This window comes from Vombatus ursinus, unplaced genomic scaffold (assembly GCF_900497805.2).
Source record: "Vombatus ursinus unplaced genomic scaffold, bare-nosed wombat genome assembly UNPS02007308.1, whole genome shotgun sequence".
NCBI classification, from domain to species: domain Eukaryota; kingdom Metazoa; phylum Chordata; class Mammalia; order Diprotodontia; family Vombatidae; genus Vombatus; species Vombatus ursinus.
In genome coordinates, this window is record NW_020947086.1 from 1 (window position 1) to 22,464 (window position 22,464).

At 41.2% G+C, this 22,464-nt stretch overlaps 1 protein-coding gene across 1 annotated transcript; it reads left to right on the plus strand.

Annotated features, from left to right (window-relative positions):
* The first annotated feature begins 4,208 nt into the window (after positions 1 to 4,208).
* LOC114033702 (neuronal acetylcholine receptor subunit alpha-2-like) lies at positions 4,209 to 22,187 on the plus strand. Its single transcript, XM_027849344.1, has 6 exons — positions 4,209 to 4,290; positions 6,972 to 7,123; positions 7,931 to 7,975; positions 13,299 to 13,408; positions 19,078 to 20,083; positions 21,438 to 22,187. Exons 1-6 carry the CDS (start codon positions 4,209 to 4,211, stop codon positions 21,561 to 21,563), a joined length of 1,521 nt encoding a protein of 506 aa, XP_027705145.1. The 3' UTR covers positions 21,564 to 22,187.
* Positions 22,188 to 22,464: the final 277 nt, after the last annotated feature.

The following is a 22,464-nucleotide window of genomic DNA, read 5'->3' on the forward strand; positions in this document are numbered from 1 at the left end:
CTTTCTTTCCTTTCTTTCCTTTCTTTCCTTTCTTTCCTTTCTTTCCTTTCTTTCCTTTCTTTCCTTTCTTCCTACCTTCCCTCCCTACCTCCCTTCTTCCTTCCTTCTTTCTTTTCTTTCTTTCTTTTTACCTTCTTTCTTTCTCTTCCTAACCAGCATTCCTCTGTCAGCCAGGTAAACTCTACCACATCCCAGCTGGAAAGCCAGAGTGGAGCCAATTCCTGAGAGAAATGGGGGTGAAGTGTGTGCATGTGTGTGAGGGGGAGATTAGGGGGTGACTACTGATAGAGGAAAGCTCCTCAGGGCTCTCCAAAAGAAATATAGGGTATCTGAAGGCTGGCAGCTGACTTTGCACACAGGGTGGTTCTGATTTGGGACTATAATATCTGTGTTCCCCACAGCTCATCAGGCAGATTAAACCAGATGCTAATGGGCAAGGATCTCTCTAGTGCCTGGTACCACTCAGTTGCCTTAAATTCATTAGCAGCTGCTCACAACATTTGAGAGCCAGATTGGGGAAGGTTCTCCCTCCAGCTTGACTGGGCATGGCAGAGAAATTTCCTCTGATTTGGGGAAAGGTTCTTTCCTTGTCTTCCCTAGTCAGCATGTGCTCCATCACAGGGGAAGGAAGCTTCTTCCCAAGGTTACTCCAGAGCTGCTGTACTGGCAGACCATCCTCAGTTACACAGATTGCCTGCTACCTGTAAAGTTTGGGTGGGAAGAAGGATCTAGCAGCCGATTGTCAAGAACGGTAAATTAAGGTATGCAAAGCATTATTTACATATATATATATATGTGTGTGTGTGTGTGTGTATATACACACACACACACACACACACACACACACACACACACACATATAAACTCTTTTGATCCTCACAACACCCCTGTGAGGAGGGGGCTATTATATATATGTGTGTATATATATATATACACACACACACATATACATATATACATATATATACACACACATATATGTATGTATGTATGTATACATCTGTGAGGAAGGGGCTATTATTATCTCCATTTCAAAGATGAGGAAACTGAGGTTCAGAGAAGTTAAGTGGCTTGCCTAGGGTCACACAGATAATAAGTATCTGATGGAGGGGTTTAATCCCTAGAACATCCTGAATCCAAGTCCAGCACTCTACCCACTATACCACACTACCCCAACCTAACTTTGGTAAATAATTCAATCCTGGCTTCTCCTACAGACTCTGATAAATCCTTAAGTGGATCTATGATCTTCTCAACTTGAACATTTGGACATTCCCTCCAGCAATGCAGATTGCAACCTATTCATGCCTTCCTATCCTGGGCAACTCAGGTCCATGTACTTCCTGCACAGGGAATCCATCCAAAGTATTAGAGCCTTTTTTGGATTTCTAAGGTTCCAATAGAATGTGACCACTTGTCATCCCTTGATCTGTCCATCCCCTGATCTGTCCATCCTTGTTTGTTCAGACCTGCGGTTTCATTGAGGAACTCCTAGTGAGAAAACTCCCATCACCGAAACAAATTGTCATCTGTTGGGCAGCTTAGAGCATCGAGAGGTGCCTGGGATACGAACAGGTTTAGGGACTTGCTGAGAGTCCTGTACCAATCATTAGGTGTTAGAGGCAGAATCTGAGCCCAGGTCTTTTTGACTCTGAGGCTGGCTATTTATCCCCTGTATCATGTGACTTCTCATCCTCATCCTCATCATGATGAGATTTAGCATCATAGAGTAGATAGAGTCAAATTTGGGGTCAGGATGACCTGGGTTGAAGTTGACAAGCAAATAACAATCAGCATGGGTAGAGGGAATTTCTTCTTCACCATGATTTGCATACACCAAGGAAATCATAGGTTCTTTTCCAGGAAAAAAAAAAGTTATTTCTTAGGGGGAACATGGTATAGGAGATAAATAAATGGCTTTAGACTTTGGAAGACCTGGGTTCAAAATCTGCCTCTGACACATTGGCTGGGTGGCCTTGGGCAAGCCTTAATCTCTCCACAGAAAGGTAGGTATAAATCTATGGATAGAAGACATTTCCTCATTTTATTCTGAGCACAGAGTGACTCCAATGAGATGCACAGAGTCCCGGAGATGCAAGGGACACCAAGGGTAGTCCAAGCTGTGCCAGAAGGAAGACCCTCTGTACAGTATGTCCAACAAATAGTTATTTAGCTTGAAGCCTTCTAGGGAGGGAGAGCCCACTTCCCCAGGCCCTGAGCCCATTATACTTTTATATGACTCTGATTGTTAGGAAGTTTCTTCCTTATATTCATTGTAAATCTGCCTGACTTCAACTTACACCCATTAGGTGAAGCAGAACAAAGCTGATCCCTCTGTATGCCAGCCCATCAGACACTGAATACAGCTCTCCTGTCCTCCCTAGTTCTTCCTTCCTCTGGGCCAAACACATCAGTTCACCGAATTTCAGAGACAGAAGAAATCTTAGAGAACAGCGGGTCCAGTCCATCCCTGATTGACAGATTGCTAGACCAAACTGGCTCTCGCAGAAGAGATAAGAAAATGGACCTTCCTCCTTTCCTTGTAGAAGTGGAGAGATCATGGGTGTGCAACTGAATATACTGTCAGATTCAGTCGATGTGTCAGTTTTGCTGAACTGCTTTCCCTATCTGTCTCTCTCTGTATCTCTGTCTCTGCCACCCTGTCTCATCGTTGCTACAAGGGATGCTAACTAGGAGAAAAGAGAGATATATTTAGAAACAGAGATGATGTTAAAAAAAAAAGACAGATCAAAGACAGGGAAAAGACCATTATATTTAAAAAATTAGATATTATTTATATAAATATATAAAATTATATATGATATATAAAAATATATACAAAATTATATATTATATATTTATTTATAACAATATATAATTTATATTTATATATTATATTAACACAATATATTTATATATTATGTAATTATAAATTATATATAATATATTATATAATATATAAATGCATATTTATAATGATATATAAAAATTGTTGTAGCAAAGAACAGGAAACTAAAGGAATGCCCACCAGTTGGCAAATGGCTGAACAAATCATAGTTTGTAATGTATAGTATAGTATGGAGTGGAATATTATTGTACAGTAAGAAATGATGAAAGGGATGGTTTCAGAAAAACCTTGGGGGTACTTGTATGAACTGATGCAGGGTGAAGAGAGCAGACAAAATGACTGCAATATTGTAAAGGAAACAGACTTTGAAAGCCTTAAGAATGCTGAACAATGCAATGACCAATCACAACTCCAGAAGACTGATGATGAAACCTGCTTCCTACCTCCTGACAGATAGCTGATGGACCACAGGTGTAGTATGAGCCAGATGTGTTTAGAAATGATCATGGGTGAATCTGGTTTTGCTACTACTCTTTCTTGTTACAAGGGAAGGTTTTTGTTTTTGCAGAGGAGCACTGGAGACGATATTAATAGAAAGACAAAAAGGGAAAAAGTATCAATGAAGCATTTAAAATGCACAATAGAGATCAAAAGATGGTTCAGAAGGGGAGCAGTGTTCATAACACTGTGTTTGACTTAATACACCCTTTAAAACAAACAAGTTGTATATAATAGGGATTCACAGATTTATATATATATATATACTCCCTTTTCTGTTATTCTATATGGAAGTGTTCATGTTGTCAAGTTTATAATTAAAAAAAAAGAAAATTTGGACAAAAATCAATCTAAGATTTTAAAATGCTAAGCCTGAAGAGCTTGTATTTTATCCTAGAGTCAGTAGGGACCCATAGAAACTTTTTTTAGCAGGAGAATGACATAGTCAGAATTGTAATTAGGAATATCGATTTGGCAACTGTGTGGAGAACAGACTGGAGTAGGCAAGACTTGGGGCAGGAAGACCAATTACAAAGTTATCGTCGTAGTCCAAGAGAGAGATGACAAGGGTCTGCACCTAAGTGGTGACTATGTGACTATGCAGGAGGGGATACATTCAAGAGATGCTACCTGAAATGGAGCTTCTGACTTTTCCAGGAAGAAGATCCTTGAGTCCTTCTGGAGGATTTCTCTGAGCCATCCCTTGCCTGACCCTCCGGATCTGCACAGGTTCCTGAGGCAGCCCTGCTCTAGAGAGTTTCCCAAAGACTACCCAGGAAAATTAGACTCAAAGACCTAGCCACCCAACAAGTAATCCACTTTCTGATCCGCTGGAGAAACCAGCTCTCTGACCTTCCAAAGTATGGGTCGCCTCACCTTTAGACCCCCATCCATCACAAAACTTGTGGTATGGTGCTTCCTTTTGACATTCCATAGCTCAGCAGGTAAGTGGTCTTAATGAGTTATATTCATCTTTGAGAGGCATATATTCTATAATATATAGAAAGCTAGCTTCGGGATCAGGAAGACCTCTGTTCAAATTCCACCTACAACATAAATTACCTGTGTGACCCTGGACATCACTTAACCTCTCACTGCCCTCTAGAAAACTCTGAGAATGTAAGGTGCAGAATAGTTGCACATATTCATTGATGGAAGAGTTTTCTCACTGAAAGCTCCTATGGAACACTGGAATGCAGATGGAGTTCCACATACTCATGAAATCACAGGTGCAGATAAACCAAATATACAGAGTGCTTTTTTTTTTCCACAAGGATCCTGTGAATTAGTTAGGGACAAGAATTAATACCCCCATTTCACATTTGAGCAAACTAAGTCTCATTGAAGATAGATGAGTTACCCATGATCACCCTTCCAGTAAGGATCTGAAGAAGGATTTGAAAACCAACTCCATGTCCATCACTCTCCCCACTCCTATATTAGAGCTGCCTTTGCTTGATAAACTGCTCAGATTTCCTGAGGGGCAGTATGGAATAGCAAAGAGCCATCCCTGAATACAGGATAGCCCAGATTCAAGTTCTGCCTCTGATTCAGACTGATGGAAATGTAATAGTAAAGCCACTTAATCCTTCAGTGGCCCAGGCAACTCTTAGAGATTTTAAGTTATGGCGCGGTTCTCTATCTATCTGCATTGGGAGAGGGAGTTCCTCCACTAGGAGTGATGAAATCACAGGCGCATGTGTGTATGTGCGTGTGTGTGTGTGTGTGTGTGTGTGTATGTGAATGTGTACGTACAGTTAAATATTTGTCACTCTAGAGCTGACTACATTGATATGCCCATAGTTATCAGTTTGAGATTTGTGCTGTGGCTAATTAGTAGTGTAAAGCAACTGAACCAGACTAGGAAAAGGGACTAGTAATCATTTGGAGGCTGACAACATATCGACCCAAAGAGTGAAAATTACCTTGAGCCTAACAGAGCATAAAACATTTATCCTTGTTAGGGATCAATTTTTCATGGGGATGGGTAAGTGGGGTGGGGAAGATGACGTGAAGTGTGGTTAGGAGAACACTGCCTTTGGAATCAGGAGGCCCCAATCTGCGTCTCAGCTCTGCCTCAGGAGACCTTAGATTTGGAGCTCAAAGGGATCTTGGAGGTCATTGGGTTCAATCTCTTCATTTTGTATATGAGGACATTGAGGTACAGCAAGGTGAAGGGACACGCCCAAAGTCACACAGAAGCCAGAGTTGAATCAGAGGTTCTCAGACTCCAGAGCGTGGGCATCACTCTCCTTAAAGAGGGGCCAGGAAACTGTGACAATCTTTACGTTGAGGACCTACTAGCTCTGTGACTAGGAGAAAGCACCCAGGACTTTAGCACAATGTCTGGCATATTTGTTATTGTTGTTGTTCAATTGTTCCACTTGTGTTCAACTCTTTGTGAACCCACTTGGGGTTTTCTTGCCAAATACACTGGAGTGGTTTGCCATTTCCTTCTCCGACTAATTTTTACAGATGAAGAAACTGAGGCAAACAGGGTTGAGTGACTTGCCCAGGGTCATAGAGCCAATAAGTATCTGAGGCGAGATTTGAACTCAGGTCTTCCTGATTCTAGGCCCAGTGCTCTATCCACTTAGCCACCTAACTGTCCAGCCTGGCATATAGTAGATGCTTAATAAATGTTTGTTAACTGACAATTAGTCTTTCTGAGCTTCTTTCCACATCTATAAAATGCGGATGATAATATCTGTGCCACTTACTTCTCAAGGTTGTTGAGAGGAATGGACTTTGATGAGCTGTAATGTGGCCTATAAATGTGAGCTATTGCCTTATCTCATATTCTTTGGAAGGTCAATATGTGAAAGGTAATAATGATCTAAGACTTAGACATTTAGGGCCTGACAAAGTCAGGCTTTTATGTTTTGATAGACCTATGGCTAAGGGAGATCATTTGACTGCTGTATGGAGGATGTATTGGAGAGAGGAAAAGATGGGAGCAAGGAGATCAATTAGGAGGTTATTGCAAATAGTCCAGGAGAGAAGTGATAAGGCCTGCGCTGGGGTCATGGTCACATGAGTAGAGAGGAGAGTAAATACAAGAGATATCGAGGACATAGAATCAACAAGATTTGGCAACCAATTGGATATGGGAGTAGAGGCCATGGTGAGGGAGAGGATAGTGTATATAGGATGATTACAAAGGAATGAGCTTGATTGACTGGAAGATGATGGTGCCCTCAACATCTACAGGGAAGTTTGGAGAAAAGCAAGTTTCTAGGGGAAGAAATTAAATTCTATTTTGGTCATATAACTTTATGATGCCCATAAGTCGTCTAGGAAGGTATATCCAGCAGATAATGATGCAGGATTAGAATTCAGGAGAGAAATTAAGATCTAGAACTAGGAGTAATCTGGGTTGAGGCTATACTTGAACAATGGGAGCATATGATATTACTAAGTTAGAGGAGAAAAGAAGATCCCAGGGAGAGCTCTTTGGGATACACACACTAAGGAGGGAGAAGAACATGGATACTGAACTAGAGAGAAACTCCATGGTACAAAGGAAAGCCCATTGGATCTGGAATTTTCCTCTGCAAAATGAAGAGGTTGACTATAAAGTCTCCTCCAGATCTGAGTCTATGCCCTTGTCTCCCTTCCTTTACAGCTCCAGGAAAGCATAGCTCCCATGCTCTTGCTGAAGACCGCCTCTTCAAACATCTCTTTAGGGGCTACAATCGCTGGTCGCGCCCAGTTCAGAACACTTCTGATGTGGTGATCATCCACTTTGGGCTCTCCATTGCCCAACTCATTGATGTGGTGAGTCTTTATTCCAACATGAGACTCTCCTGCTCAGCCCTACCAGGCTGGCCCTCCACTTTGCACCCAAATTGAACTCTCTGCTCCCATCCACACGGTCCTTCCTCTTCTGTTCTGGCTCCTTCCTTTTATTTTCAGCCCTTCTCATCCCTATCCAACCCCGACCCTTCTCCCTACTCCAGTTCCACCCAGCTGCAGCTAACTTTACAACTCAGTGTGACTCAGCTTGGACCCTTTTCCCCTAAAAATATAACAGATATGATGAAAAATAATCTCCTTTACTTCTTTTTTGTCTTATTGCTATAGCTAGTATTTCTAAAGATGTTGGGTTTTTTAATTATATTGGTTAATTTTGTTAAATTGTTTTTTCTTTTTTAAATTCTTTATTACAAAGGGGGCTCTCTGGAAGGGGAAGGAGGTAATGGATACACTAGGGCATGTAGGTGATATAAAAACAAAAGATATAAATAGAACATTTTAAAAAGATACAATACTTGGAAACATACTTTAGGAAAGTGAGAGAAGGTGGACATGGCCGTGGAAACGGAGAAGAGACCTAAATACAAGTGGCAGAGAAGTCTGTCACTTCTTGTCACATCCACCCCTGTGGGTGTACCCTTTAGTGGGATAGAAAACATTGGCATTGTGTTCACACAATGGAGATTAAGAAGTAGCAGGGTAACTGAGAAGTATTGGGTGTTTCCTTTGGTGAGGGAGCCTGCTATCAGCAGTTGTCCCTCTTTTCCTAGTCTGGTTTAATTGCTTCATGCCGAATGAGCTCTCTTGTTTCTTCCCACTCAAAACCAGGATGAAAAGAATCAGATGATGACGACCAATGTCTGGCTGAAACAGGTGAGATTCTGTCCTCAGTTTGTCCCGGTAGGGAAGATGCCCCAAAGAAGGAGCCAGGAATCTCCAGGGAAAGCTTTTGGAGTTCCCAAGAATCTCATGGGCAGTCATCATGCAGGCCTATCCCTCATTTCTCAATTCAATTCAGAAGTATTTATTAAGCACCTACTATGTGCTAAAACACTTTACTAGTTCTGAGGATACAAGGACAAGACTCTAACTTCGTCAATTCTGTTGTCTGTTCCTACTAGGTGAGGAAGGAAGTGCCTTCCAGAGAAGCAGGAAAACATCCTAGCCTGCCTGGGCCAGCCGTTCCATCTCATTCCCTCCCTGCACCCTTTCTAGCTTCCTATGACCCCACCAGTTGCTTTGTTTAGTCTGCCCCGGAGCAGGTACCCCATTCCCCTTTCCAGATGTCTGCTACCTGACATTCTGGAATGACTGCCTCAAGCCTGAGCCCCTAGAGATAAGCTACATGAACCCATTTCTCAATATTAATGAACTCCCACCCTGTCATGCCCTCCCCATCCCAATGACTCTAAATCCCCAGATAATATTGTTCCAATTCCATTCTCTGCTCCCTTTTAGCCACTCTCTTATTCCCATCACCCTCAACCCAACCTCTCCCTGCCTAATGTCCTGCTCTAAAGCTACCCACCCTTTCCACTGCTCTCTGGAATGCCTGCTCGGTATGCAACAAACTTATTTTCTTCTTTTCCTTTCTATTCCTTCTATCTTCTTGCACTCACTAAGACCTGGCTTTCTCCTGAAGGCACAGTTTTCCTAGCCATCCTTTTCAGTACTGGTTGCATTTTTACTCATATCCCCCAATATGACGAGGGTCATGATGGGGAAGTTGGAATAGTGCTTGCTCCCCCATTTCCACTTCCAGGCTCTCCTCTTACCATGATCACTCAGTAACCTCTCTCCTCCTTTGAAGTCCATACAAATCTATATTTATCACCCAATTAAGATTCTCATAGTTGTTATCTACTAACCTACAAGACACTATCCTTCAGGAGTTCAGTGTCTAGATCAGTTTCTCTCCTTCATAACTCTTGCCCTCATACTAGAGAACTTTCATACATATTAACACTGCCTTAAACACTGTAACCTCCTAGTTCCTCAGTTTATCCAATTCCTAAGACCCATTGGCCATACCTATAATCTTGCCATTCAACATCCATAAGTGGATACTTTCATGTTTGTGAACTCTGAAATTCCTTTATCTGATCATAACTTGTTATTCTATCATTCCCTCTGCCTTGCAACTCCAAGCTCTGTTCTTTATCCTAAGTACAACCTCCAGTCCCTTGACCCCTCAGTTCTTTCCCAGGATATCACCAATGCACTGGCTACACTCTCCTCCCTTCCCCGTCTTGATGCTTTGATGAACCAGTTCATATCTACACTGTTCTCTTTTCTTAAATCCCTTGTCTCTTTATTACTTCCCAGATATAAGCCCTTACCTACTAAGCCTCAGCCTTGGATTACTTCCATCATCTGCTGTCTCCAATCCTACTCATGTACCGCTGAAAGAAGCTGGAGAAAATCACAAAACCATGCTGACCGGGCTCATTGCAAATGCTCAACTGGGCCCTCACTGAGACAAGGCAATCCAGCCACACCTCCCTAATTAGATTACCCATCACAACAGCAGCTTTTCTAGAACTTTCCATTGCTTCGCAAACTTCTCATGGCTTCTCCTACTCTCATCCTTTCAGCTGAGAACCTGGTCTCATATTTCAGTGAAAAAATCAAATGCATTCACTGAGAGCCCCCTTTTCTTCATCTCATATTACTCAGATGTCTTCAGCTACCATCTTCTCCTTCACCCCTATCTCACATGAAGAGATGGCCCCTGTCCTTGCCAAGGCAAACCCTTCTACGTGTACAAGTGATCTCATTCCATTCTGTCTTCTCCAATAAATTTCTCCTTGTATAACCCCCAACTCTCTTGCTTATCTTCAGTCTCTGCCTACTGGTTGCTTCTCCATTGATGACAAACATGTCTTTGTCATCCTCATTCTCAAAAATCCCTGCTATTTATTATCTTCTATCTGTGCTCCCTTTGGGGGATAAATTTCTTTAGTAGTTTGTCTACAAGTGATGTGTTATTCACTTCTTTTCCTATGACTCTCAACTCTCAGTAGTTTGGCTACAGACCTCATCATTCTACTGAAATGGTTCTCTCTAGTTTTCTAGTTTGTTTTTTTTTAATTGCATACCTATTTCATTGATCTATTCCTTCTTTTTTTTGCTGATGAAAAAGTTTAGAGATACAAATTTTTTTTCCCCTCAGGAAAATTTGATAGTCTTCCAAAAATGTTATTTTGCCTTGTTATTTGATGAAATATGCTATTATTTCTACAATTTATGCTTTTACCTACAAATTCTTTAGAAGTAAATTATTTAGTTTCCAATTAATTTTAATCCTTTATTAAAAGGCCCTTTATTGAATATATCTTATTGTATTGTGGTTGGCAAAAGTTATGTTTAATATTTCTGCTCTTCTGAATTTGTTTATGAGGTTTACATGCCTCAGTACATGGTCAATTTTTGTAAAGGTGCCCCACACAACTAAAAGTACATCTATTCAGTAATTTCCAGAGATCTAACATAACTTCATTATTTATCTTTTAATTCGATTTTTCAGTTTTGCTGTCTGTTTCTTTCTATAAATCAATTAGTTTTTCCTTTATTTAGATTCTTCCATTTTGTGGCTGCTCTCCAGGTGAGCTCTATATCATTCAGGCCACATATGTGTATATACATATATCAATATTAATTCACTGTTCATAGTGTTTTTAAACATAAGGACATTTTCTCATTTAATGAAGTTTATTTTTTTATTTTTGCTTTGTCTGAAACCATGATTGCTGTTCTTGCTTTTCTGAATTCGTTTGAAGTATAATAGGTTGCTTTAGTCCCTTATGTTAACTGTGTGAATTTTCTATTTTAAGTGTATTTCTTGTAATTAACAAGCTGTTACATGCTGCTTTGTAATCCATCCTGCTATCCCTCATCCATTTTATGGGTGTTTGTCTTATTTACATGTATAATTATGATTGTTAATTGTGTTTTTTCTTCCATCATATTTTTAATACTGTTTTGAAACCTGCTTCTGTTATACTCTCTCTTCTCTTTCTTTCTCCCAGTCCTTGATCATAGGTTCTTGACATTTATTTCTTTCCTTTTATGCTAAACTTTATGCTTCACTTTCTAAAGATGGAATTTATTTTGATTAATCCTTTACTAAAAGTACCCTCCCTCTTCGTCTCCTTCTATCTCTCGGCCCCCGCCTGATTCCTTGTTAAGTTTAATGCAATTTTATACCAAACTCTTTGTGACTGTGTGCATTCAACCCTCCTTTGTCTAATTCAGGTGAAAATGAAATTCATTTATATCTCACTCTCCTTGAATTTAGACCTAATTATGTGAGATAGTAAGTTCTATGCCTTTCTTCCCTTTCTTTCTCTTTTTTTTCTTTTAAGAATATTGAAATATAACAAAACCTCCCATGAACTCTGCCTTGTTTGCTCTGCTTCTATGATTCTTGAAGACAATAGGGTTTGGAGGGGACACTTTTTTCCCATTAGAAGATAAATATTATGCCGTCACATATACCTTCCAATTGCTCCAATATATTTAAATTTCTGTCTTTGCATTTCTAAATATCTATTCAGCTCTGGTATCTTCATCTGGAATACCTAGAGAAGTCCTCTATTTCATTTAAGACCTATTCTCCCCTCCCCCACAGCAGTATGTTCAGCTTTCCAGGTAAGGTTTTTTTTTTTTTTTAATTTTAAATCTTTATATTTTGCCTTCTGGAATGTCATACTCCAAAACATACTCTTCTTTATAGTGGTTTAAGAGGTCTTCTGTGTTTGTCACTATGGCTCCTTAGTACTGGAACCCTTTCTTTATGGATGCCTATGTTATTTCTACTTTGGCCCGGAAGCTATGGATTTTTGGCTAGGATGTTCCTGGGAGTTTTTATTTAGAGACAGTTTTTTTCAGGAGATGACTAGTGTATTCTATTTTCACTTTGCCCTCTGGGCTATTTTAATTCATGATTTCTTGAAATGTGATATCTAGGGTTTTGTTTTTGTTTTTAGTGGAGGTTATCAGGTTGTCTGATGATTTTTAGATCAACTCCCCTTGCACCCAGTTTCCAGGTCAGCTGTTTCTGGTAAGAGATACCTTATGTTTTCTGATACTTTTTCAGCCTTTCAATTCAGTTCTAACATTTCTTGTTGTCTCATGGAGTCACTAATTTCTGTCTGATCCTACCTAATTTTCAAAGAACCTATTATTTGGGCAAGACTTTGAACTTTCCTTACTAAGCTGTATATTATCCTTCCAATTCTTTCCTCTAGAGCTCTTATCTCCTTTATATCATCATTTTTAAATGCTTGCTTCATTTCTTCCAGGAACTCCAGTATAGCTTATGCAAAATCTATAATTTTCTTTAAGGTTTTATTTGCAGATGAGATGTATTCTTTCCTTCTCCTGAATTTGTGCTTTAAACATCCCTGACTCCAAAACCTTTGTTTATTATCAGTATTTTCTTCCTCTTACTTGTTTCTCGATCTTACTTCATTAATTGGGACTTTGTATTGAGGCCAGGCTTTGTGCGCTTCTGGAAGAAATAGTGAGGCTTGCTTTGATATTGATCCATATTATCTGGGATATGGACAACGGGTGCTGGGTCTTTCAAGGACTTCAGTGCATTACACTAGGAAGTCTACATAGCGGATAGGACAAAGGTCTGCACAGGGCAGTATACTTGGGGCGGTCTGCATTGGAGTGGTCTGATCCAATGAGAGCCATGATTGATGCCATCTTGATCTAAACTCCACAATCATCTGAGCCCTAACTCTGAGTCAAAGCAATATGCTCTAGGTCCTTTATCTCTATGTATGTACTGTGCTCCTTGGCTGGAGCCTTTCCGTAGGGCCCATAGTCTCTTTAAGTGAACTTGGATTGACAAAATGCACTCACGGTAGTCTCTCTTTAGATTTTCTGCATTTCTCTCTCTGGTGCTCCATGTTGAAATAATTGTGAGAGAGCTGGTCTGCTTCCACTTAGATGTCTCAAGGAGAGCCTCCTTTTTTTTAAACTTTACATATATTCTGCTTATTTATTTGTGTACGTGTTGCTCCCCTCAAATCTCCTGAAGAATGCAAGTTCCCTGAGGGTGGCAACTATTTCTTTTTTTATCTTTGTCTCTTCAGGGCCTACCACAGTACTTGGCACATAGTAGGTATTTAATAAATGTTTATTGAATTAAATTAAATTGAACCTTCATTTCCTTCCTGCTTAGGAGTGGAGTGACTATAAGCTACGCTGGAACCCAACTGAATACGGCAACATTACATCGATCCGGGTCCCTTCAGAGATGATCTGGATTCCTGACATTGTCCTCTACAACAAGTAGGCAGCCCTTCCTTTTTAGCCAGAATCTGGATGTGTTGACCAGGTTTTGCCCTTCTGAATCTGGGAGAGGTCGGTGCATGTAATAGTTCCAACTAGAGCTGCTGCTATTTATGGCTTGTCCCCCCAACTAGATTGCTTTGATGGCAGGGAGAGCGTCTTTTTCATCTTTGTACCTCCCTTGAAGTGCATAACATGGGTCTAGTATATAGTAAGTGTCCAGTAAACACTGGTTGATGTTGATGGTGATGGTAATGATAATGGTGATGGCGGTGGTGATGATGATGGCTTAGCCATCAAATGAAGAAACTGAGGGACCAGTCCAACCACTTGTGAGTTATTTTATTCCTTGTAGCTCTGGGCTTTTTTCTACTTCTAACCCAAAATCAGGTCAAGAGAAGGAAGGAAGGCACATCTGTGGCAACAGACCCGACTTCCTTGGAGCCCTAAGGAATCTTTAGGGTCACCTGTGAGATCTAGATTGTGTTCAATGCTCTTTGACTTTAAATGTAGCCTGTTTAAATAGGAGTGGGAGAGAGGAAGAGGTCACAGGAGGAAGAGTAGCAAAACTATGCATCTACAACCCCTCAGACGGATAATTTTGGAAGAGTCCTCTTTTTTTCCACTGCTAGACTAAATTTATCATATCCCAGCTTTCGAGTCAGAAAGCACCTTAGAGTGCATCTAATCTAGTCTCCTTATTTTACTCTTCCAAATCCCAGAGAAGTGGTGGGGCAGCTAGGTGGCACAGTGGATAGAGCTCGGACCTGGAGTCAGGAGGACCTGAGTTCAAATCCGGCCTCAGACACTTGACACTAGCTATGTGACCTAACCCTGTTTGCCTCAGTTTCCTCATCTGTCTGAGCTGGAGAAGGAAATGGCAAACCACTGGAGTATCTCTACCAAGAAAACCCCAAATGGGGTCACAAAGAGTCAGACATGGCTGAATTCAAGAACTCTGGCATTAAGCGGCAGAGCTGACATTCTAACCTAGTTCTTCTGATGCTGAAGCCAAAAATCATTCCATTGCACTAGACAATCTCTATTATTGAATAAAGTCTCAAGTCCTTAATCTGGTATTTTAGATCTATGTGTCCAAGTTTCCAGGATTGACCCAAAGGAATTTATACTTTCCCCTTCTTCCCATGCTATATTGTTAATTATATTAACAATAGCTGATATTATATGGGGCTTTAAGGTTTTTCTTTTTTTGTTTTTCTTTTTTGGCAATTGGGGTTAAGTAACTTGCCCAGGGTTACACAGCTAGTAAGTGTCAAATGTTTGGTCTGAGGCAGGATTAGAACTCAGGTGCTCCTAACTGCAAGGTCAGTGCTCTATCCACTGTGCCACCTAGCTGCCCCAACCTTAAGGTTTTTCAAAGCACTTCACAAACAGTATTTCATTTAATCTTCTTGGAGACAGGTGATATCATTATTCTCATTTTACAGACGGGAAAACTGAGGCTGAGGGAGATTAAGGTGATTTTCAAGGTTACACAGCTAGTAAGAGTCTGAGGCAGGATTTGAACCCAGGTCTTTTTGACTCCAGGTCCAGCATCCTAAACACTATGTCACCTATAGATATTTCCTACATATTTCTTGGATCATCGTAATCAAAGAATCCTTTCTCTAGTGACCAAACTGTTGGAGGTTCCCCCTGTAACAGGCTGTTATTATTATCCTTGGATAGTGCTTGGTCTGCTGCAAGTGTCTCTTTAAAACCTTTCCACATACGTAGGCCCTACTACAAGTTGGGCTTTGCTGGTATAGCCTTGGAGATGCCCAAGTTACCGTGAAGCACAGAGGGAAAGAAATTTGTGACATTCCCTTGATCCAGCGAGATGCTGAAAAGTTACCGCCTAAGCAAAAATGTGGTCTGTGCTGCCACCTAGTGGTGATTTTGTTTAGTAACAACAGAAAGGCTAAGTTGGGTGTTTCTAACACTTTTTTTTTTTTAATTGCTCACCTTTAAGCTCATTTCCATGACTTCTGGAACTCTGACTAGGGGTCATGTAAAGGGAGGGAGAATCTTGTCTTTGTTTGTCACCTCCCAGGCTCTCTTGAGCCTGTGAACTGTGGAAGAGTGGGCATCTTCGTGTATGTTGTCTCTGATACATTACGTGTGTGACCTTGGACAAGTGATTTCCCTGCTCTAGGCCTCAGTTTCCTTTCCAGTAAAATAAAAGTATTCAATGGAATGATCATTAAGCTTCCTTTCAGCTCTTTATCTCTCTTCTTCTCCCCGCCCCCAGCCCCAGTCAGGCACACTCTCTTCTCTTCCTAACTTTCCTGTTACTGTGGATGGTTCCACATCCTTCCAGTCCTCCAGGCTGGTAACATAGGAGCCTTCCTTGACTCCTCACTCTCTCTAACTAACCCACTTCCCCTCATCCGATATGCCACCAACTCCTATTGCTTTTGCCTTCCTACCATCTCTTGTATATTGTCCCTTCTCTCCTGGCACGTTGCCACCACCCTCATCATCTCACAACTAGACTATTTCAATAGCCTCCTGGTGGCTCTGCCTGTTTCAAGTCTCTCATCTTCCGTGCAGCCACCGAGTGACTTTCCTAAAGCAGACACCCTGCCCCAGCCCTATTCAATAAACTCCAGTGGTCTCCTGTTACTTTCAGGATCAAATATAAAATCCTGTTTGATCTTTCTAGTCTTCTTACATCTTCCTCATTGTTGCTGTTCAGTTGTTTCAGCCGTGTCTGACTCTTCATGACCCTATTTGGGGTTTTCTTGGTAAAGACACTGGAGTGGTTTGCCATTTCTAGCTCATTTTTACAGATGAAGAAACTGAGGTAAACAGAGTTAAGTGACTTGCCCAGGGTCACACAGCTAGTTAGTATCTGAGGCTGGATTTGAACTCAGCTGTTTTTGACTCCAGGTCCGACACTCTATCCACTGAGCCACCTAGCTATCCCTACTTACTTTCCTTCAAATATTCGTAGATACAGTGACACTGGCTTCTAAATCAAGACAGTTCCATCTCCTGACTTTGTGCATTTTCACTAGTTGCCCCCAAGGCCAGGAACTCTCTCCATCTCCATCTCTGTCTCCTGGCTTCCTTCCACTTTCTGCAAGAAGTTTTTCCTGGTTCTCTTAAATCACAGCATCTTCCCTCTGATGATTGTTTCTGTTTCATCCTGTAATAAATCTTGTTTGTATATAGTTCTTTGCAGTTGTCTCCTCCATTAGACCGTGAGCTCCTTGAGAGCAGGAACTCTGTTTTGTTTTGTTTTTGCCTTTCTTTGTATCTCTAACACTTGCCACAGTGCCTGGCACTTAGGTGCTTAATAAATGCTTTATTGACTTGACTTGATCCTATGAAGTGGATAATGAAGGCTATTGTCAACAGTTGAGTCTAGATAATAGAAGGGTAGAGCCAAGATGGTGGAGTAAAAGCAGTGACTTGCTTGAGCTTTTCCCCAAAACCACTCCAAATACCCAAAAAAATGGCTCTAAACAAATTCTAGAGCAGCAGAACCCACAAAAAGACAGAGTGAAACAAATTTCCAGCCCAAGACAGCCTGGATGATTGATTGGAAAGGTCTATTGCGCTGGGCTGGGAGAGGAGTGAAGTTCAGTGGTTTCCAGACTTCTCAACCCACAAACACCAAAGACAACTTAGAAGGTCAGTAGGAAAGGTCTATTGGACCTTGGTGAGAGAGAAGCTTAGTCCCAAGCTTCTCCCTTGGCTGCTTCCTGAGCTCTCAGCCCATAGAAGGAGAGGGAAGCTAGTGGCTGATCAGAGGGGGATTGCAGAGCTCTCTTTGCTGGTGCTGAGGCAGGAATTTCTTGCTTTGCCTGTGTTTGGATCTGGGTTGCAGTTCTGGGTGGCAGTCCTGGGGTGAAAAGCAGCGCTGGTGTGGTGGAGCTTGTAGTGGCGGTAAAGAGGGAATCCTCCTCCCAGTTCCAAGGCAGAAAAGAGTGTTTATGGTCACTCATAGACCAGAGCACAGGCCAGGAAAGGAGTAAACATCTCTCCTTTAATCATACCACCTTGGAACAACTGAAAATTTACAGATCCCTAGAAGTATCTCTGAAAACAGTTGCATAAAACCCCCAAAGCTTGGGGCAGTACATTCTCCACATTGGAAACAGACCCCTACCTTAACAAAGAATTTAAAACTCAAGTAATTGGCTGGGAACATGAGCAAACAATGCAAAAAAAAAGTCAGACCATAGAATCTTTCTTTGGTGACAAAGAAGATCAAAGCATACAACCAGAAGAAGACTCAAAGTCAAAGCTCCTACATCCAAAGCCTCCAAGAAAAATATGAATCAGTCCCAGGCCATGGAAGGGCTCAAAAAGGATTCTGAGAAGCAAGTAAGAGAAGTAGAGTAAAAACTGAGAAGAGAAATGAGAGTGATGCAAGAAAATCATGAAAAACAAGTGGACAGCTTGCTAAAGGAGACCCAAAAAATACTGAAGAAAATAACACTTTAAAAATAGACTAACCCAAATGGCAAGAGGTCCACAAAGCCAATGAGGAGGAGAATGCCTTAAAAAGCAGAATTGGCCAAATGGAAAAGGAAGTCTAAAAGCTCAATGAAGAAAATACTTCCTTAAAAATTAGAATGGAGCAGAAGGAAGCTAGTGACTTTATGAGCAATTAAGAAATTGTAAAACAAAACCAAAAGAATGAAAAAATAGAAGACAATGTGAAATATTAAAAAAAAAAAGAGTTGAGTCTGGCATCTTCTCCCATATAAAAATGGTTCCCAGGCTCCTCCAAGGAGAAAAACCTTCTTTAGGATCTGATCCAGGTCACCCCTACTTTTCTTCTAGCCACCTCTTTTCAAAACCTTGGAGTCACCTTTGTCTCTTCTCTTATCTAACCCTCTACATTCAGTTTATCACTAAGTTTTGTTGATTCTTTATTCTTAATGTTTCTTGAATTTCTCCCTTACTTTCCATTCCTGTTGTTTCAGCACCTCAAAGTGGTACAATATATCATACAATACACCCCAAGTGGTATCTCCCTTCCAATGTCTCCTACACGCTCTTCCAGATTAATTTTGAAACATGAATTGGCTCATGTTCCTCCATTAATGGCTCATAACTGCCTGCTGAATGAAGTCTAGTTCCTCAAAGCCCCCCACAATTTATCCCTGACCTGCCTTTGCAACCTGATCTTATGCTGTTCCCCTACATACTCTGTTCTCCATATATCAGGCAATCTGGACTACTTTCTACTCTCTGAACACTTCTTGTTGTTCTGGAGCTGCGATTTTTATCAGGGCAAGGAACTTCTGGGAAGAAATGCCCTCTCTACCAACCCACAGGGGCATCTCTTCTGTAACAGAGCTTAAGTGATTTGCACAGTATCACACAACCCATTGGTTTCAGAGGAAGGACTTGAAACCAGCTCCTCCTGATACCAAGGCTAGCTCTCTACCTATTTAACCACTGGCTTGTTTCTGAGTATAAAAATGGCAAATCCTTATATCTATATAAGTTAAGCACAAAATGAAGATTTGGGGGCCAGGCATTCTTAAATGTTTACATAAAACTCCAAATACACAGCCAGAAAGAGCTTTAGCCTCCTCCCTCCCCTATTCAGCTATTCCGAACCAAGATTGGCCTAAGAAGGTATGGATGGTTTTCTAATTCTTACTTGTTTTTGTTTTTTTTTTTTTGTTTGTTTGTTTGTTTTGCAGTGCTGATGGGGAGTTTGCAGTGACTCACATGACTAAGGCTCACCTGTTCTTCACGGGCACAGTGAAGTGGGCACCCCCAGCAATCTATAAAAGCTCCTGCAGTATTGATGTGACTTTCTTCCCCTTTGACCAGCAGAACTGCAAGATGAAGTTTGGCTCCTGGACCTATGACAAGGCCAAGATCGACCTTGAGCAGATGGAAAAGATGGTAGACCTGAAGGATTACTGGGAGAGTGGGGAGTGGGCCATCATCAATGCTGTGGGCACCTACAACACTAAGAAGTATGACTGCTGCGTTGAGATCTACCCCGACATCACCTATTTCTTCATTATCCGGAGGTTGCCTCTCTTCTATACCATTAACCTCATCATCCCATGCCTCCTCATCTCCTGCCTCACTGTCCTGGTGTTCTACCTGCCATCAGACTGCGGTGAGAAGATCACCCTCTGTATCTCAGTCCTACTGTCACTCACTGTCTTCCTGCTGCTCATCACTGAGATCATTCCCTCCACTTCCTTGGTCATTCCACTCATTGGCGAGTACCTACTCTTCACCATGATCTTTGTCACACTCTCTATTGTCATCACTGTCTTTGTCCTCAATGTTCACCACCGATCTCCAGGAACCCACATCATGCCCCACTGGGTGAGGGTTGCCTTTCTGGGCTGTATACCCCGATGGCTTTGGATGAATCGGCCCCTTCCTGTCCTGGAGCTGCATCACAATCCTGTCCAAAAGCTCAGTACCACTCATCGTTGGCTGGACACCAATGTAGATGAGAAAGAGGGTGAAGAGGAGGAAGAAAGCTGGGAATTTTCTGGCCATTCATCACCAGTAATTGATACCCTCTATTGTCACTGTGGCCATCACCATGGTTCTCCATGTTCCAAGACAGGGACTCAGTTACCAGAGACTGGATTCTTTGTGCCCCCCAGCATCCAAAAAGCCTTGGAAGGTGTGCACTATATTGCTGATCATCTGAGGACTGAGGATGCTGATTTTTCGGTGAGTTGGGAATAGGGGAAAGGGAATGCACCACCAGCTCAGATTTCATAGTTTCTTAGACCTAGAGCTGAAGAAGACCTTGCAGGCCAACTTAGAAGCATCTGTTTTATAGTTGAGTAAATGAAGCCTCTAGGAGTTTAAGTGATCCCATAGATCCCATAGATGAGAGGAAGAACGAGAATTAAAACCCAGATCTCCAATGACTCCAAGTCCAGCATTCCAAACTCAGCACTCTTTCCATTGTACCACATTGCCTTCAAAGAGAATCTCAGTCAGTGGCATTGGTATTTTCATTCTCAGTCTCCTTCTTTGGGGTCCACTTCTGTACTCAATCATACACAACCCTGCACTGCAACCTGTTTAATGTCTCATTTCCTCAACTAGATTGTAGGTTTCCAGAAGGCAGGAACCATAGCATACATTTTCTCATATACCTACTGGCATCAAATACAGTGTCATATGCTTAGCAGGTACTGAAAAATATTTGTGGAATGATTGAAATAATCAGTAGTTTCATGACAGAGCTATCTGAACACAGGCTAATAACTCCACAGCAGAATAGCCCAAAGGCATAAGGCCATTTTATATAGCTGGGTGAAATGTGATGTCTCTACCATTCATGAGGATGAAGAATGCTCAGTTTTATGTACCACTATTGAAAGCCTGATTCCACATGTCAGATTATAGCTAGAGATTTCTCTTAACTCGACATTTGCATTCAGTAGGGAATATTGGTGCTTCTAGATGACACCATAATATCACTGGGAACATCTAAAGCTTGAAATCACAATCATAGAATTTTGTACCTGGAAGGAATTGCAAAGCCTTTAGGACAGGGATTTTTAATGTAGGAGTTTATGAACTTATTTAGAATGTTTTGATAATTGTATTTCTATGTAATTGGTTTCCTTCATATGTATTTTATTTTATGAATTTTAAAACATTTCTGAGAAGGGTCCATTGACTTCACGAGTCTGCCAAAGGGATTCATGACACCAAAGTGGTTAAGAACCCCTTATCTAGGATGTGGTGGGGGTTGTTTGTGGAACAGCTGTGGAAGCTGTTTGTGAGGAGATGTTTGTGGAAAAATTTAGGGATTAATTATAGAGATTGTTAGGCTGTTTAAGCCTTGGAATAGTAGAGGTTCCTTGAAACAAAAACTGGCTTCTGGGGTCTTCTTTTGAACCCTTCTTTCACTAGTTCTTATCCTTTCTAAGGCCCCAGTATGGTAGGCACTCATCTAGGCTATGGCCAAGGTTAACCTTTTACTCCCATTGCCATTTAGGGAAACATTCATGTGTTACCTTTCTCTAATTTTCTGCCCCTTTCATGATGCATTGGTTTTCTGCCACAGGTGAAGGAAGACTGGAAATATGTTGCCATGGTGATTGACCGGATATTCCTCTGGATGTTTATCATTGTTTGCTTCCTTGGGACCATTGGCCTCTTTCTTCCTCCACTTGAAGCTGGCATGATCTAAAAGCACAAGTCAACTGATCCATGGGTGACATTTCTGATGCCTTGTAGCTTCTCTGGATATCTGTAACTATATTTGCATTTTTACTAAGACACTGGGGGAATAGGAGGTACTAATTCAGCCAGTCATTTGAGAGTTGGTATAATGAGGCCACTGGCTATTCCATCGTGAAAGTCCCAATCTGGACTGCCATGAAGCTGATGATTATTTCATTCATTCATTCAGCAAATATTGAGTACCTATTGTAAACACAGCATTATTCTATGTATCAGTGGGAACATGAAAAAAAAGTAAGATGTAGTCCCTGCTCTCCAGGAGCTTACAATCTAGTTGGGGAGAGAAAATATACATGGAACAGTTAAGTTACAATACAAGGTATTGATTAGACTAGGGAAATGAATGAGACCAACTACAAGATCTATAGCAATGGAAGGGGAGGAGAATTGGAAATGTTGGCTGATGTGGGAGAAGACAAAAGTTGGACTTTGAAAAGTAGAAACCATTTGGGCAAGTGGACAGAAGGAACTCTAGGATTGCTGGTGTGAAGGAAAATAGAAACTTATTGTGAAAACAAGCAAGGATTATAGGATCACAGATTTAAACCTCAAAGATCACCTTGTACATCTTCATTTTATAGATGAGGAAACTGAGGCTTATAGAGGTTATGACTTGTCCAAGGTCATACAGATAGTAAGTTGCCAAGTCAAGCTTTGAACCCAGGATTTCCAAACCCAACACTCTCCACTGAACTACTCTGGGTCACTAAGGAGATTGTCCTGGTTGGAGTAGAGAGTGAATGTTAGAGAATAATCAGAAGCATCATTGAAAAGGTAGTTTGGGGGTTCATAATACAGGTGCTTGAATATGAGTTTGAGAAATTTGGACTGGAAGGATAAGGAAAACA

Coding starts and splice junctions, on each gene's coding strand:
- LOC114033702 (XM_027849344.1), top strand. CDS start 4,209: ATGGGTCGCCTCACCTTTAGACCCCCATCCATCACAAAACTTGTGGTA. Junction 4,291..6,971: donor GACATTCCATAGCTCAGCAG/GTAAGTGGTCTT, acceptor CTTCCTTTACAG/CTCCAGGAAAGCATAGCTCC. Junction 13,409..19,077: donor GACATTGTCCTCTACAACAA/GTAGGCAGCCCT, acceptor TTTGTTTTGCAG/TGCTGATGGGGAGTTTGCAG.